The sequence below is a fragment of the Choristoneura fumiferana genome, chromosome 9, assembly GCF_025370935.1.
Source record: "Choristoneura fumiferana chromosome 9, NRCan_CFum_1, whole genome shotgun sequence".
Lineage (NCBI taxonomy): Eukaryota > Metazoa > Arthropoda > Insecta > Lepidoptera > Tortricidae > Choristoneura > Choristoneura fumiferana.
In genome coordinates, this window is record NC_133480.1 from 9,813,062 (window position 1) to 9,830,907 (window position 17,846).

Sequence of the window (17,846 nt, forward strand, 5' to 3'; positions counted from 1 at the left end):
TTTAATTAAGTGGGACCATGATGATCCAATTACCGGTGATCTATAGAGCCTCTGTTTTTAGGGTTCCGGAGCCAAAATGGCAAAACCAGAACCCTTAGTTTCGCCATGTCTGTCTGTCTGTCCGTCTGTCCGCGGCTTTGCTCAGGGACTATTCAATGCTAGAAAGCTGTAATTTTGCACGGGTATATATGTAAACTATGCCGACAAAATGGTACAATAAAACATTAAAAAAAATTTTTTTAGGTTGCCTCCCATAGACGTAAAGTAGGGGTGATTTTTCTTCTCATCCAGCCCTATAGTGTGAGGTATCGTTGGATAGGTCTTTTAAATCATTATGGGTTTGCAACAACGATTTTTCGATTCAGTGATTTGTTTGCAAAATATTCAACTTTAAAGTGCAAATTTTCATGAAAATCGAGCGTCCCCCCTCTAAAATCTAAGCCGGTGGGTGGAAAAATTTGGAAAAAATTCAGGTTGGTAGTAAGCATATCAAACTTTCAAGGAAAACTATAACGGCTAAGTTCGCTTGAGAATTATTAGTAAGTAGTTTGAGAGTAAATAGCAGCCTAAGGTATAAAATATACCTAAACTTGGAAGATTCCGTATAAAATACGAAATCCTTAGAAAAATATTACTTAATTTCTTCGAAATGGCTACGGAACCCTATTTTGGGCGTGTCCGACACGCTCTTGGCCGGTTTTAATATTATCCCTGGTTCTGGGCCACACACTGTATGTACTTAGGTACCTACTTTAGGTATGCTCCTACAACTTATTTAAAAAATCCGAGACGAAGTAAAGATCAATAACCGGAAGGAAATTACTAAAGGAACCTCTAGTCTGTTTAGCTATTTCAAAGCTAAATTTAGACCTCCCAAATAGGCGTAATAATTTATTGATAGAGTTTGTTTGTTTTAGCATCACTGGTTTTGTCAGGAAGAAATCACAACGTACTATACTTCCGTATATCAATCAGTGCAGAAATGGCGCTTCCGGGCAGCCTTCGTTTTATGACTCCAATAATGACTTCTTATTTAAGAATTCGAGCAACTTTTCGGATATTAGCAAGGTCCTTGCCCACGCGAAACCTTTGCTAGTTGCCTTTGTTATGATATTGCCTAATTAGCAATTTTATATCGTGTCCCCTTGTGGTGTCGAGCAGCTCTCCATTTCTTTCGTGGATGTCGACATGTGAATGGCGACAAAGGATATAGGTTAAGGTATACCGTAGGCGACAGGCTAGCAACCTGTCACTATTATACCATTTTTTGTCAAACTTTAAACCCTAGATTGCTAAAAGTGGCTCCGAAGCGGCAACGTTTCGTGTGCTCTTCCTACCCCATTTTTGTCTGTGTGAAATATTGTGTATATAAAATCTCAGCTATATAGCTTCGTAACCCTTGCCAAATAAATATTATTCTGTTCAAGGAAGTAAGTAGATAATTATACTTTTATTGTCTCTCTTTAGAACTGTAACTTACTTCCCAAACCTTTACATATTGTCCTTATCTATGAATACTAATACATTTAGGTACATAAATAAACCTTGTTTGTTGTTTTTTTATTGCGTAGGTGGTAATAGTGAATCTATTCTGTAAATTCTTTTAAAAATTAAACCTGCACCATTTCTAATTTATTCATGCTTATAGGCTACTAATTGTCCCGGGAAAAAACAAAATTTCCAAAAGACAAGTCAAACGAAGTTGCAGAACACAGCAAGTATATAATAACTATTAATTGTATACACTAGCTGTGTAGGTGTATTCACCTACATTCATCGTCGTTTTGATCTTAGCTTTTCAAAACATCTTGTGTATCCTGAAAAATAATATATCGCAGTTCTATGTATAAATAAATAAATAAATATCAGGGGTCAATTCACACCAATTGACCTAGTCCCAAAGCAAGCTTAACAAAGCTTGTGTTATGGGTACTAAGCAACGGATAAATATAATTATATAGATATAGATACATACTTAAATACATATTAAACACCCAAGACCCGAGAGCAAACATTCGTATTTTTCATACAAATATCTGCCCCGACACAAAAAAATAAAATAACACACAATCAAAGTAGATTGCGTACGAAAATATTGTTAGTTCGGCAAGTTCGGCGAAGTCGTTGAACTCTTCGACCCGCGCTCGCGCAACCGGTCGCTAACTAGCTCAATGCTGCGGTAAAGGGGGACTATGTAATGGACTATAATTTCATGCGTAACGATGTGACCATACCTATATTTATATATATTTTTTAATAGCCAATGTAGTGTCCCACCATGGTTATATTAAGATAAATAGAACTAAAGCGTTAAATCAATCCGCAATATTTCAGCAGATGGTTGAGTAAGCATAACTGAACCTCCCTCCTCCCTCCTGAACTGAACGGAGCCTCCCTGTAAAGTTTTTTGTAGGAATTTTTGATTCAAGTTGATCTCACCCTTTTGACGCCATATACCTACTCACATACTTTGAAGTGCTTTGAACGTCCACAAGTATAGAGCCATTTGACAATCACAATTTATATTTCCCGTACTTATTATGTTTTTAGAATTGAGAACCGTCAAGTCATTAAATCATCATTAGTCATTACAAACAGGTTTTGCAGGTGGTAGGACCTTGTGCAAGGTCCGCCCGGATTGCTACCACCATCTTGCTCGCTAATCCTGCCGTGAAGCAGCAGTGCTTGCACTGTTGTGTTTCGGCGTGGAGAGTAAGACAGCCGGTGAAATTACTGGCACTTGAGGTATCCCATCTTAGGCCTCTAGGTTGGCAACGCATCTGCAATCCCCCTGGTGTTGTAGGTGTCTATGAGTGGTGGTGATCTCTTACCATCAGGAGACCCACTTGCTCGTTTGCCATCCAGTCGAATAAAAAAAAAACAAACGTCATCATCTCAAAATCTGTAAACTCTAACTACATAGTTTAGCTACACAATCAGCTAACTACATGCTCGCTCTTTTAGAAATTTCACAAAAAGAACTCTGAGCCCCCGCCATTTTGTACTGTTTATTAAAACTCTCTAATCCACAGCAATAATTAAATATGTAACACGATTGCTTATTTGGATGAATTTGGGTCCTGAGTAGTAATTTGAGTTAAAAATGTGATGCTATTCCTCGCGCGTCTTGCAAGTCTCGCAATTTGGGTGGCGGGAACTGACGACACCAAAGTGTTGAGGTGGATTACTAAATAGCGTAGTAGGTACAAGTACATTTGTAATGCTACGCGCCACCGCAAGATGCTCCCGATCACGTACTATTTCCTCAGCTCGAAGTGTTTTTACTATACTTATATGCGCCTTCTACAATCGAGAAATTAACCAATGTGTTAAATATGTACAGTGCCCGAGGGGGGTGCGTATTGATGGAGATTATTGTCGTGGCCTGGAAGTAAGCAATTGCTGGCTGAGTATGAGAATTAAACTGACGAGCTTGCGAGTCCGTTTAACTACTACGAAGCCAGTAATTGCTATTCCAGCCGTGACTAATATAAAGCTTTTCTCAAAAATGGTGAATAATTCTGAAATAGAATAAACTTTTTTCTATTATAAAATTTAATTTTATTCCAATATTTTTCTTATGCTTTCCCGCCTTTTTTCATTAAAAATAAACTGCAGGTGTTTTTTCCACCGAAAACACCACAAGCTATTTCAGACCCAATAGAAAAAGTCCGGAGTTCCAACAAAATATCTGATACCGGCCATTAGACTTGGCTGTATACGACTTGTGCCAACATTTCCATGGCCTTTTTAACATAAAAAAAAAATGTGACTGATTGCAGGCGCGCTAATTCATTGCAATGTCGATTTATCATGCATTTATGATATAAAATATCAACTAACTCTAATGACTATAAAATAAAAATAAAAATAATAATAGTTCAAATATGAACTCTAATGACTATAATATTTTTTTGAAGCGTTTGTAGGTTAAGAAAACAAAATAATTTAAAATCTTAAAATTGCGTAGTCTAATTTGGCACAACTTTTTTTTATAGGCGTATGTAAGTAATCTGAAATAGGAAATAAATATTTCATAAACTGTAATATTTTTTTTCACACCATTTTTACATACTGTCCATATAACAGTTTGCACTGGACGAAAATGACACAAATTTGGTTTACATACTCCACAGGCTATCCTAGATATGATGCCATAATTATTTTTAACTTTAAATTTATTTTGCTAGAATTATTCAAATAAAAAAAAAACAACCACAAATCTTCAAATTGCTGAAAATGCAGGCAACAAAAATGACACAAAACGCTACAATAAGCTTCATAGGTACGACTGTACCCACAGGCAAAAAATAAGAAACTTTAGAATTCTTGAAACTTAATACCTCAAAATAACGTAGTCCTATCGGCCTAATTGTCGAGCTAGCGCGCCTGCAATCTTTTTAACTTTTTAATTTTTCGCTGACCATAAACTATGCACTTCACCTTCTGATATGTATAGAATAATGTCAACTTTTACGGTCATTTTTGAGAAAAATAACTTATAGCAGCCATTTGAGTTGGCTGTATACGACTTGTGCCAACATTTCCATGGCCGTTTTCGCTTTTAGGGTTCCGTACCTCAAAAGGAAAAAACGGAATCCTGATAGGATCACTTTTTGTCCGTCTGTCTGTCTGTCTATCTGTCTGTCTGTCAAGACCCTTTTTCTCGGGAACGCGTGGAGGTATCAAGCTTAAATTTATATCAAATACTGAGGTCTACTGTCCCTTGGAGCTGTGAAAAAATCAAACTTCTAAGCCAATGCAATCAAAAGATGCCGTTTATGCTGCAAATTTCCTCAAATTTTCGAAACTCGCAAGGGAATCAAAACCTACAAGACTTCCCGTGAACTCAGCAGAATCTTGAAATTTCGTATGAAGGTAGCTATTATAACACAATCAACTAGAAAAGTCTGAAAATCTTGATTTTTTATGTCAGTCCGTAAATATCAATTACTAATATAATCTGACCCCACACTCCATACATTTTGCTTAAGAGTAGGGCTCTGCATACACTGGATGAATTAAATCATTTGGAAAAAGCGAGAAATATCTTCAAGACACGATTCCCGTTTACTTACATACCTGTACGCGCACGGAACCCTCGGTGCGCGAGTCCGACTCGCACTTGCCCGGTTTTTAAAAAGTTTGAGACTCAACAATAGGAAATTATTGTCGAGCTAGCGCGACTGCAATCTTTTTAACTTTTTAATTTCTCGCTGACCATAAACTATGCACTTAGCCTTCTGATTGTAAGGAATAATGTAGACTTTTACGGTCATTTTTGAGAAAACATAAGTATAAAAATGTTTAGTATTCCTAATGTTGGCCGGCATTTTAACTTAAAGTATGGTATGGGTTAGTTGATTATAGTTTAGCGTAAAGCAGGGTAATTTTGATAAAATTGGGAATTCTTTGACAGTTTCAAATTGCTATAAAACCGATACCTACTGCCTATATAAATAAGGAGTGAGATAATGAGTTATAGGTTGGTTATAGGTGGATGTAGATGACATCGACTGGGAGTAAATAGAAGATAATAAACGCTAAAAAAAATTGAGTTCATTTACTTTTTAAAGTCGCCCGCAGATCAAACACCCCATTTTACGGTACCGGAATACTACGAGATTTTCTAGATACCTAGTTCAATGTTGGCTTTTGGTTACTTCTTGATTGCACTGATTGCAGGAATCCCCGATATGAAACGCTGCGATCTTTCAAACAAGATCTGTAATCCGAGTGAACGCGCATTAAGTTAACTTCCTGTATTAAACTGGTATCCGTGCATGTTATTTATTAACTCTAGATAAAACCTGATTGTAGGGACGGTTGTATATTTGCTCTTTGTCGCATAAAGCATGTTTTAACAGCTATTAACGATTTAGGCGCTGGTATAAGATGTGTCGGAATATCGCGAGTTCCCGTAGAAAATAAAGGGCTAAGCATTCTTGAATCGTGATCAGGGCCAACTCTGATACAATCCCGTGAGCGCCTTAGCTCAGAGACTTTGCATATTTAGATTTTTTTTTACTGCACTTCCCCTGTAGGTGTACATAGGTAAATTGGGAATAATAAACCAATAGTGTTGGGTATAATTAAATATCTACATAGGTCTTTTAAAAACATAATACCACACACATACCTACCATTTTTCGGTTTAGGGATGCGTTTGCAAAAATATTAAACTTTAAAATGCTAATTTTTGTAAGTTTAAGTAGTATTTCATTTCTATGTATAAAGGCTGTCTAAAGTCAAGTAGGTAAGAACTAACCCACATAATACATACTTACATATATTATGGTCCAAGAGATTAATAAGGGCATTATTTACAATTGCCTATATTCATCTCATCGAGAGACGTAACACTTTCGGAACTAACCGCTCACCCAGACAAGAGATGTCGCTACTAAGCAATCAAATTATGATTGGTTATTTGGAGAAAGAGTGAGAGTGAGTGAGTTTGGGGAAAGAGTGTTACGTCTCTCGATGATAGCGAAACATAGATGTCGCTAGTGCTGCTGCTTAAGTAGCGTAGTGCCCGGGCATTATGAAAAATGACCGATTTATCACTTGGTCCACAACACATACATTACAGTCGTTTACAAGCGATGCTATGACTATGGGGCGAGAACTTCTACTAATCAGTTCCCATCATTTCTGTGCTGAATGTCCTTTATTTTATAATTTGTTGAATTATGTACAGTCACCAGCACCAATATCTGACACAACAAAGCGTGCAGATATTTTTGTACGCTCCGTTGTGGCAGATATTAATGCAGGTGACTGTACCTCTATCTAATTAGGTAATTTTACATGAATGTAGTGAACTCTTCCCTGCCATTGTTTGGGTTGCACAATGCTGTTGCGGCGGTGCGTTGTCCTGCATGGTAATTCTGTGTTAACTTGAGAACATCCTTGCACATTCTCTGCTTTAAACAGCAGGTTTTTGGGTCATTGTAGTGCTCCTTAACTTCTAATTACCTCTTTTTATACATACAATTACATAACTTAATGGCTTTTATGTACAATCAAGAATGAGTACTAAAAGCCATGTGGAGACCCGTGTGGTGTCGGGTTAGAAATTTCTTCCGTGGATGTCGTAAGAAGCGACTGAAGATATAGGGTTAAGGGATAAGGGATAATATAAGGGATAGGGGAGGGAGGGAGGGGGATATAGGGTTAGGGGTTAAGGTATACCGTAGGCGACAGGCTAGCAACCCGTCACTATTGTACCGTTTTTGCCAAACTTAAAACCTAAAATTGCTAAAAGTGTCTCCGAAGCGGTAACGTTACCGAAGCCTCCTACTGAAGCAGTCCTAAAGATAATAACTATAGCATGGCAAGGTAGGTAGGTATCAAATGTCATATTGCCTGCAACATTATCTGTGAGAACTTTGCAATTTCCTGGATTAAGAGTACCTACCTATTTAGGTACTTTACCTAAGCCTATGTCAATTTGAAATAATTTAGATTTGTTTTAAAAGAGAATTATTAATATTATTGATTTTTCTACTGCTGATGCACCACCTGCTGTAATCTAGTTCTTACTTCTTTCTGCAAAAAAGGTTGCCTGGAAGAGATCGCTCTTAAGCGATAAGGCCTTCTATTTGTTGACCTTGTAATTTTCTTTCTGTGTACCTGTTTTCTATATCGCTTACCATTTCTGGTGTACAATAAATCGGTTCAATAAATAGTTCCTAAAATATCCTTGTATAATATTATAAATGTGAAAGTAACTCTGTCTGCCTTTCCGTCTGTCTGTTACCTTTTGACACATAAACCGCTGAACCGATCTAGACGAAAGATGGAATCAGTTTAAGACTTAGGATGGATAGATTTTATCTCGGAAAATTGGATATTTCTCACTCACAGTCATATGATCGCGGTAAACGCATTAATTACAGACGAAGTCGTGAACAAAATCTAGTAAGTCAAGAAAGAAACAAACTTTATTGGTTCGTGTTGATATACTTATACACAATGCCGATGTCTGGGTTGCTCTTTGCGTACACCACCCACGATATTGACTTGTTGTACTGTCAATAATAAAATCATGCAGACTCTTTGACACTTAGGGGTGTTTACGAATAACTTGACTTGACTGTCCTTTACAGTTGCATGAACCTTGTATTAGCATTTGCGAAAATACCTATTTGGCTTACCCTGCTTAATCAAGTACATGATTATCTGTCAACCACATTACACCGGCCAACATCAGTGCAATACAGCTACGGTAAGTTGTTCGTTAAATATCAGTGGCGTGCAGTGTTCATTAAGTGAGATTCTGTGAAAGAAACGTGTGGTAATTAGTAAATTTAATGAAAACATTTCACTTTTTAGCTCATATCGAGTCTTTTACCACCTATCTCTATATACATCCTAGGTAGCTCGGCATTTAAAAGTTGGAGAAATTGTGCATCAACCTCGTTAACGCGAATGCGCGAGGCCGCGAAAGTAGAGTAGAACTTTAAAAGGAAAAAATACAAAGAATACTGCTGCCCTGCTGCCTGAAGAATCAAATATCGCAGCTTCTGTTAGCACGCGACATCCATTAAACAGCTACCTACAGCCAACTGTGTCATTTAAATACAATCGTTAACAAATAACGACGCTCTATTTATCGTCAAACAGTTGCGCAACACGAAACGTGGGTAGTTTGAGACTCGAGATCATGGCCATGAACAGGCAGTTTGTCATTTTCGCCGTACGGAGGCCTTTTATGTTTAAGGTAAAATGTTAAAAAACGGCGTCGTTACATTTATACAGATATAAGGAACAAAAGAACCGGTGGGTTTATCGTAGATGACGAATAATTAAACGAGTTGCTTCTTGCTTCTTTGAGAACATCACGCCGCTGTTGCGCCTTTGTTTTACATCTCGTCTTTTTTGCCGTTCTGACTGTCATTCGACTTGGAACTAAAGCTACCCCTGGGTGGGGCTAGATGTAATAGATGTTTTAGTATTTTAAGAAGTACAACTTGTACTAGTTTTTCTTAAAAATCGGCCAAGAGCGTGTCGGACACGCCCGAAATAGGGTTCCGCAGCCATTACGAAAAAATCAAGTAGTATTTTTCTAAGGATTCCGTATTTTGTACGGAATATTCCAAGTTTAGGTACATTTTATACCTTAGGATGCTATGTATGTAAATGTATGTATGTTTTTTCAAATTTTTCCACCCACCGCTTTTGATTTTAGAGGGGGGGGAGGACGCTCGATTTTTATAATAATAATAAATAATAATGTTTTGGAAACAAATCACTGAATCGAAAAATCATTTTAGCAATTGATATTCCCTGAGCAAAGCCGCGGACGGACAGACAGACAGACAGACAGACAGACATGGCGAAACTACAAGGTTTCCGTTTTTGCCATTTTGGTTATGGAACCCTAAAAATGAATAAAATTCACAACCAAATATGCTTACGTCGGCCAAGTTAGCCCATTATGTTAGTAGTTATTATATTTCATTGTACTTTTTGTTGACTGTACTTGCATTTCCATCCAACTTGCTAATTTTCATGTCAATCCAACCACAAATAAACTACAAATAAACTTGCAAGGTTTCACCCAAAACAATAACAAACAGGGCAAATTTAATAAAACTTGTACTTTTGTACTTTTACATTTGTTAGAGGCAGTGGTAGAGCAAGGTTAATGTCATTAACAGCACCTCCTCAAAGTCCTTAATGCTTGAATGTTTCTTTATGAATTGCTGCCATTGTTTCAGAGACGCGTTTCCTGGAGCTGTTCGTGCGCGGCTGCCGGATGGACGCGGCGCGCGCGCGCACCAAGTTCGACGCGTTCTGCGCGGCGCGCGCGCGGCACCGCGACCTCTACCAGCACCGCTCGCTCAGCCAGCCGCCGCTTAGCGACGTCTGCGAATTCATGTAACTATAACAGCTTTATCACACTGGCTATTTGCTCACGTACATATGAGTACGTAACGCTTTCGCTACGAGCGCTCAACGATTTCGCCGCGAGCGCGCTGCGAGTTAGCTGCGTAGAGCTGCTCCTAAGCCTCGGTGCTCTATTTATAACTCGCAGCGCGCTCGCGGCGATAAGGCGTTTCTATCAGAGATGTGCGAGGGTGTATTGCGAGGAATTTGTAGGCGATGAACCAATAGAAACGCTTCATTTACCTAACCTCGCTCTGCTTAGAGTGCACATCTCTAGTGAAAACGCGGCCTAAGGCTGAAACTCTCCATCTGATACTACCTTACCTTAACGGCTGTCAAGCACGTAAGAACTGCTCCCAAGCCTCGGTGCTCTATTTATAACTCGCAGCGCGCTCGCGGCGATAAGGCGTTTCTATCAGAGATGTGCGCGGATGTAATGCGAGGAATGTGTTGGTGATGAACCAATAGAAACGCTTCATTTACCTAACCTCGCTCTGCTTAGAGTGCACATCTCTAGTGAAAACGCGGCCTAAGGCTGAAACTCTCCATCTGATACTACCTTACCTTAACGGCTGTCAAGCACGTAGAACTGCTCGCAAGCCTCGGTGCTCTATTTATAACTCGCAGCGCGCTCGCGGCGATAAGGTGTTTCTATCAGAGATGTGCGCGGATGTAATGCGAGGAATGTGTTGGTGATGAACCAATAGAAACGCTTCATTTACCTAACCTCGCTCTGCTTAGAGTGCACATCTCTAGTGAAAACGCGGCCTAAGGCTGAAACTCTCCATCTGATACTACCTTACCTTAACGGCTGTCAAGCACGTAGAACTGCTCCCAAGCCTCGGTGCTCTATTTATAACTCGCAGCGCGCTCGCGGCGATAAGGCGTTTCTATCAGAGATGTGCGCGGATGTAATGCGAGGAATGTGTTGGTGATGAACCAATAGAAACGCTTCATTTACCTAACCTCGCTCTGCTCAGAGTGCACATCTCTGGTGAAAACGCGGCCTAAGGCTGAAACTCTCCATGTGATACTACCTTACCTTAACGGCTGTCAAGCACCTGAGCCTGAGCTGGGTCCGGGATACAGCGATTGAAGCTGATCTCGGTGCGAGCTAGCAAGGGATAAAGATATCTTGTGGCAAGCAACTTTAATGGCAGTTGAACCTCAGGGCCCGTTGTTGATGCTTAGATATAAAGGATTAGTTGCGAACGCTTTAGAACGTTTGTCCTTTATCTCCCTTGGGGATATAGTGCGTCACTTTCCAAGCTCTTTCCCTTTTAGACCAGAGAGGAACGTAGCGCCCAACCATACGAGGAGATTACCCGATTCGTATAACACCAAGCCTACCAATTAATACTAAGTATGAACCAAATAGTCTTATCAAGTGCCTTGTGCAAGGTCCGCCCGGATTGCTACCACCATCTTGCTCGCTAATCCTGCCGTGAAGCAGCAGTGCTTGCACTGTTGTGTTTCGGCGTGGAGAGTAAGACAGCCGGTGAAATTACTGGCACGTGAGGTATCCCATCTTAGGCCTCTAGGTTGGCAACGCGTCTGCAATACCCCTGGTGTTGCAGATATTTATGGGCGGTGGTGATCTTTACCATCAGGAGACCCATTTGCTCGTTTGCCATCCAGTCAAATAAAAAAAAAAAAAATCAAGTACCTAGCCGCTTCGCGTGTGCCACTAGTACGAGTATGCGGAGTTCCGCAAACTATTTCGAGTAGTGCCAGTTCGCAAGACGCGAAGTATTTTCTGTTCCGTGACTAAGCACACTTGATCGTTACCCGTTATCTCCCCAGGGACATATTGCCGTTGCCCAAGCTAACAGACGAAGGCGTGCGCGTGACCATCTTCCGCATCCGGCCGCAGTACCCCGAGGGCAGCGCCGACGTGGCGGCCGCCGTGCGCGCCGTGCTGCTCGTGAGTGACGCGCGCATGCGCGACGAGACGCCCATACTCGGCGACGTCTTCGTATGGGATGTGAGTCTAATACACTTATCGATTGGCTAGCAGTTACACTGGTTGTCAGTGCCGACGACGAAGCCTGATGCCTGAGTTGTTAGTTTCCTGCTGATCGCTGCGTATTCGCCTACGCGTGCGCTCAGCTCGATACGCCTCAAAACAGAAGCCAGTCGGCGTCGGCGCTGACCGCGAAAGGGCTTTTTCTCCAATACGCTCGGAAACGTCGGCCAAACTAGCGCAGAAATACGCGCTACTGTGTTAAAAATAAAGTTGTGTTAAATACTTGTGATGTATACATATCATTTAATAATATTGTAAATCTGTTTTAAAAAAAAATATATATATATACCTCGTTGAGTTTCTTGCCGGATTCTTCTCAGCAGAGGTTTTCCGAACCGGTGGTAGATTTTTTTTTGACATTCATAAGTGCTTGTTATAGCCTAAATTGAATAAAGATATTTTGACTTTGACTTTGACTTTGAAATATTACGCGAAAGTTCTTCCTTATAGACTGACACTATAAAAAAAACATGATTTGGCTATCTCAACGGCTGGGAAATTTGTATGAATTTCCATTACTGCACAGTTTTTTTACCTTTTTAAATACAAGTTTTGACCAAGAAGTCACTCGTCTTGGACACGATAGTCTAACTGACGTACTGCTTAAATACAATTATTTTATTTACCCAGGAAACAATTACTTAAAGTTAAATCTATACGCAGGTGTCAGCAGCCCGCGGGTCGCTGGTGGGCCGCGTGGCGGCGGCGGCGGGCGCGGTGCGGCGCGGCATTCACCTGGCGCACGCCGCGTACCCGCAGCGACTCCTGCGCATCCACGTGGTGGGCGCGCCGCCCTTCATCGCCTCCACGCTGCAACTCATGCGCTCTTGTATGAACGAGAAGATTAAGAGGCGGGTCAGTATACTTTGCACTATACGATTCTAACCAGGGGGTTACAAGGAAATTCGAAAATCGAAGTACGTATCGTGATGTCCCTCTCAATCTTGTATTAAATAATGTGACTGCAAGATACCATGTTCGCATTTTGCACTTCGACGTTTAGGGCGAGTGTTATTTATTTTCCACGGGTCGCTCACTCACGACTAAGCGGCCAGTGTTTCCTCTATTTATTGCTTTTGCTGTCAGGTATCCTTTGTATGTATATAAATGTATGTAATGTACCTATATCATTCATTAAAGGTAAACTACAAAGTTAATTTAATTAACTAAAAACTATACGGTATGGTGTGTATACGGGGGGGTGGATCAAACGAAGACCAAAGGTATGGGAACTCAGGAGTTACCGAATCGACCCCCATGTATGTTCAGCGATTTTCATTTGTTTCAGAGTTATGAGCATTTTAGTGATAATTCCAGAAATGTCGGATTTCAGGTATAATTTCTTAATGGTAGCTAAACTATTCGACCTACGACCGTGAATTTTTTTTTCGGGAGTAGTGAGACAGCGGGTCTAACAAATAACAATTCCATTTTAACTCGTCCCATCATACATTTTACAAAAAAAAACTCTCAATAATTTGAGTACATTAAAAAAATTCAGAATTTTTTTTAGAGTACCTCCCATATACGTAAAGTGGGGTGATTTTTTTTTTCTCATCCAACCTTGTACTGAGGGGTACCTATCGTTGGATAGGTCTTTTAAAACCACTGGTTGCTAAAACGGTTTTTCGATTCAGTGATTTTTTTGCAAAATATTCAACTTTAAAGTGCAAATTTTCATTAAAATCGAGCGAAATCCTTAGACAAATATTACTTTATTTTTTCGTAATGGCTACGGAACCCTATTTTGCACGTGTCCGATACTCTTTTGGCCGGTTTATTATTTTTATGACAATTTTTTTTTTTGCAAATTGCTTTAAAAACTACCTTAGCTTATGAAGAATTTAACCAGTAAAATTTTCTTAGATGACTATGGCTATGACTATGGCTTGGGCTTGGGACTCCAAGCCATCACTTTTAAAATAATATGGAAAGGGCGTAGTAAAAAACACTTTTTAAATCGCTATGTAAAAGTAACTTTAAATAAGACAAGTGCATCAAATTACATTATTCTGTCCGCGAGTTAAGATCGGTGGAATCTAAATTGGTGAGTAAAATTAGATTCAAAAGTTTTTTTTTAATATTACTGGCCATTAGTATCGGGTTAGAAAAAAGATAATAATTTAGACCAGTTTTGAAATATTTTTCTTTGTCATTAATTGCGTAATTACTTAATTAGAGTGATGCATATTGTCTCTTTAAATACCAATTTAACTAATTGTAAGTTTACAAGTGATATAATTTAAACGATAATGAGTTATGCTCCACGAGAATATGCAGAAATGCATTATTGCTACGGTGCAGCTCAGGGCAATGCTCGTGCAGCTTCCATGACGTACTGGGAAGAACTTACACGAAGTGGAGGGCGAAACCGTTCTTACCCTGAGTATCGCGTCTTCTTACGCGTCCATAACGTGTTTTTAAATGGTCGTATACCCATTTCACGCAATGAATGACAAAGAAAAATATTCCAAAACTGTTCTAAATTATAATCTTTTTACTAACCCGATACTAATGGCCAGTAATATTAAAAAAAAACTCTTTTAAATCAAATGTTACTCACCTATTTAGATTCCACCATTCTTAACTAACATTTAGATCACTTTAATTGTTGTTATTTAATATCGATTTACATTAAAAAATCTAAAAGTTAATTTTACGTAACGATTTAAAAAGTGTTTTTTACTACTAGCGCCCTTTCCATATTATTTTTAAAGTGATGGCTTGGGACTACCTATCTAAGACAAGTTTACTGGTTAAATTCTTCATAAGCTAAGGTATTTTTTAAAGTAATTTGCAGAAAAAAACTTACGTGATAAAAAAAACACCTTTGAAAATTTATGAAAATTTTTAGTGTACTCAAATTATTGAGTTTTATTTTTTGTTGTAAAATTTATGATGACACGAGTTAAAATGGAATTGTTATCTGTTAGACCCGCTGTCTCACTACTCCCGAAAAAAAATTCAAGGTCGTAGGTCGAATAGTTTAGCTACCACTAAGAAATTATACCTGAAATCCGACATTTCTGAAATTTTTACTAAAATGCTCATAACTCTGAAACAAATGAAAATCGCTGAACATACATGGGGGTCGATTCGGTAGCTCCTGAGGTCCCCTACCTTTGGTCTTCGTTTGATCCACCCCCGTATACACCCTGTAGATAATTTACAATACAAAATGTTTCGAAGAGAAGAAGTGAAAGTAGTAATGAGAAATTATATGAAATTAATTGAGATAGATAAATAAAGCAGCCAACTTTAATTTTGAGCAATATAATCACATAGGTAGTCCAAATTGAAATTGGCTGACAAACGTTATCGAATTTATTGTGCAAGTAATGACTCATAATTCCAATAACACCGAACGACCTCTCATTGTTTTCTTTATAATTATTAAGAGGAAATACATAAAGTTAGGTAGCCTTCAGATAAATTGAATGACTTTAACTTTAAACAATAGTGTGGTTAAAACAATTACATTTTTAAATATCCACTTATAGTAGGTACCTACCTAGGTAGGTACCGGCTTATTTAGAGTTAAGTACCTAGATCAAGAACACGGTTTTTTTCCGACAGCCGTATTTTTGCTTGGGGCAGTAATTATACAAAAATATCTGAACACGTTATGCCTTAGTTTAGGTATTTACGTATTTATTTTATTTTTATATTTATTTATTTTTATTTTACTTTATCTTTCCGGTTCCTTTATTATTATACTGACAGAGCTAGTTTATTCTGTTATTAACGACTGATTGACTTTACCTAATAACTTTATTCTTCCGCATGCCAATCTAACGCGTATCTGATTTCCGGTTTCCGGTCCTCGTGTTTACGGCTTAAAGTTTGAGAGTATTAAAAATATTCCTTCAAGAATATCAAATTATTCTTCTCGTTTCAGTTGTACTTGAACTCTAAAGTGGAGGAGTTGCTCGATCACATCCCCGCGCGAGTTTTGCCCGCCGAGTGGGGCGGCCAGGAGGAATCCATAGACACCATCGCCAGGAAGTGGCGGGTCCGCGTCGACGAAATACGTGACTACCTGCGTGACCTCAACGAGATACTACCCGCCAAAACAAAATCGTACGACGAAAGCGACATCTATGGAGCAGTCGGCGCTTTCAGAAAACTTGACATCGATTAATCGATCGTACAGCCCTAGATGTAAATCTGTGCATCCAATCAACAAAATGCGCGGTTTAGCGAAGAGTTGTGATTGGAGAGAATGTTGCGGTTTTTCTCGGTTAGGGATGATAATGATATTTAATCGACATTTGCTGGAACAAGCACACCAAAGAAAGACGTCTAGAGATACGTAGTTAAGGTGATATTTAAAATCTGTGGGCCAAACGGTGTCCATTTGATTAATAGATTCAATTACATAGTAGTAATATTATATCCAGTATTTTTTTATAAATAGCTTTTAATTAAATTTGATACACCTTAGTACAATCTAGAACGCATAAAATATTTTGATCATGTTCCCTTGTTCATGTATCACCTATAGCGTAATAAGTTAAGTTAAATGTAAGAATCATGAAGGAAATAAAAGCTTTATTACAGAAATAACTCTTGTGTTTTTTACTTTTATTCTATGCTTCATTATTATTGGCTTCGCTACAACACAACACGTTATTATACGTATTGAAACTTTACATAATTGTAGGACGTACCTACAAGAACCAAAGTTTTATTCCTGATTCCTCTTTGAAACCTCTTGAGCAATTAAATTGTTACTCAAATACTAGCATCTTGCAGTTCATAATTAATGCTGATACGAGTACACATACACACTAGCATCACTTAAAATTAGGCCGATCAATTACCGCATTTGTTGCTCTACACCTACACCTTAGGTAAGTACACTATCTACACACTAAACACACTAAACAACAAATCTGAATAAATACAGGGCCATAGGGCGAAGGACTTTATGTACACTACCTAATTTTGCTCTATTATATAAATAATTAATGTTAATGAGTCTCTTTTAATGAATGTAGATACAATCAGTAGGTACTACGTAACAAGAGCGGGGCCAGCTTTATAAAGCTTTATTTATAATGCTATAGAAAGTATAGACGCGGGGGAGTCAATGGTCAAATTCTAGCTATTGTTCGCGAATACATTGATACCTTTTTATTGTCAAATGACATAATCAAATAAAAAAATAAATTTTCCTCTTTTGTCGTAGTATTCAGCGAGTTTAAGTACAAAAATAAATATGTGACAGCCATAAGGACCCTTTTGGTACGGATTGTCATTGTCACATAGTGGTCCTAGATCTAGCAAAGGGCCCAGGGGAAGGGGTTTATGCTCACCAAGGTTCTCTCTTCTCCCCTTGGATCCACCTTTGATCAGTAGCACACTTGGCACAATATTCAGCTACGCGGAGTAGGTACTGTTAGGTACGCTAGGGATTAGGTCGGATTCACATCAGCTCGAAACTTTTGGGCGTGGTTAGAATAGATACTGGTTTGTTTCTTAAGCTACAGGTTTTTTATTTAATTGGTAATACGATGAAAAAAAGTCCTAGCTCTGCGAACCCAGCTGTAAAAAAAACACAAAAACTGGTAAATTTCCATGTAGGAAGCAAAAGTTTAACGCTGTTAACCTTGAAGCATGTGCAAGATAAAAATAAGAGCAAAGATGGATGGGTTTGGGCGGTCCCTGGCCAATCTACTATATTAAGTACCTAGATAATTTTACCATTATGACTCCACTTAATATGATGTACATACCTAACCTAATGACTTTAGTTTTAGTGACATATCGGTTATGTGACCTAATTTTAAGACCAGAAGGGCCCGATCTCCTCTTACCTTAGACGCCTTTTTAGATAGGACAATCAAAAATATGACAGGTCGTGTTTATTAAACATGGGATATTCCTACTCATTCCTACGAGATATTAAGTGTAAAAGTCTAGT

The 17,846-nt window shown here is 38.7% G+C and overlaps 1 protein-coding gene across 1 annotated transcript in view; it reads left to right on the plus strand.

Annotated features, from left to right (window-relative positions):
- Window positions 1–16,459, plus strand: part of LOC141431195 (alpha-tocopherol transfer protein-like) — a 30,788-nt gene extending 14,329 nt beyond the window's left edge. Inside the window, exons 2-5 of the mRNA XM_074092256.1 lie at window positions 9,726–9,885; window positions 11,698–11,878; window positions 12,584–12,775; window positions 15,819–16,459. Coding sequence (XP_073948357.1) covers window positions 9,726–9,885; window positions 11,698–11,878; window positions 12,584–12,775; window positions 15,819–16,061 — 776 coding nt within the window. The 3' untranslated portion in view covers window positions 16,062–16,459. The remainder of the gene's footprint in view (window positions 1–9,725; window positions 9,886–11,697; window positions 11,879–12,583; window positions 12,776–15,818) is intronic.
- The last annotated feature ends 1,387 nt before the right edge of the window (window positions 16,460–17,846 follow it).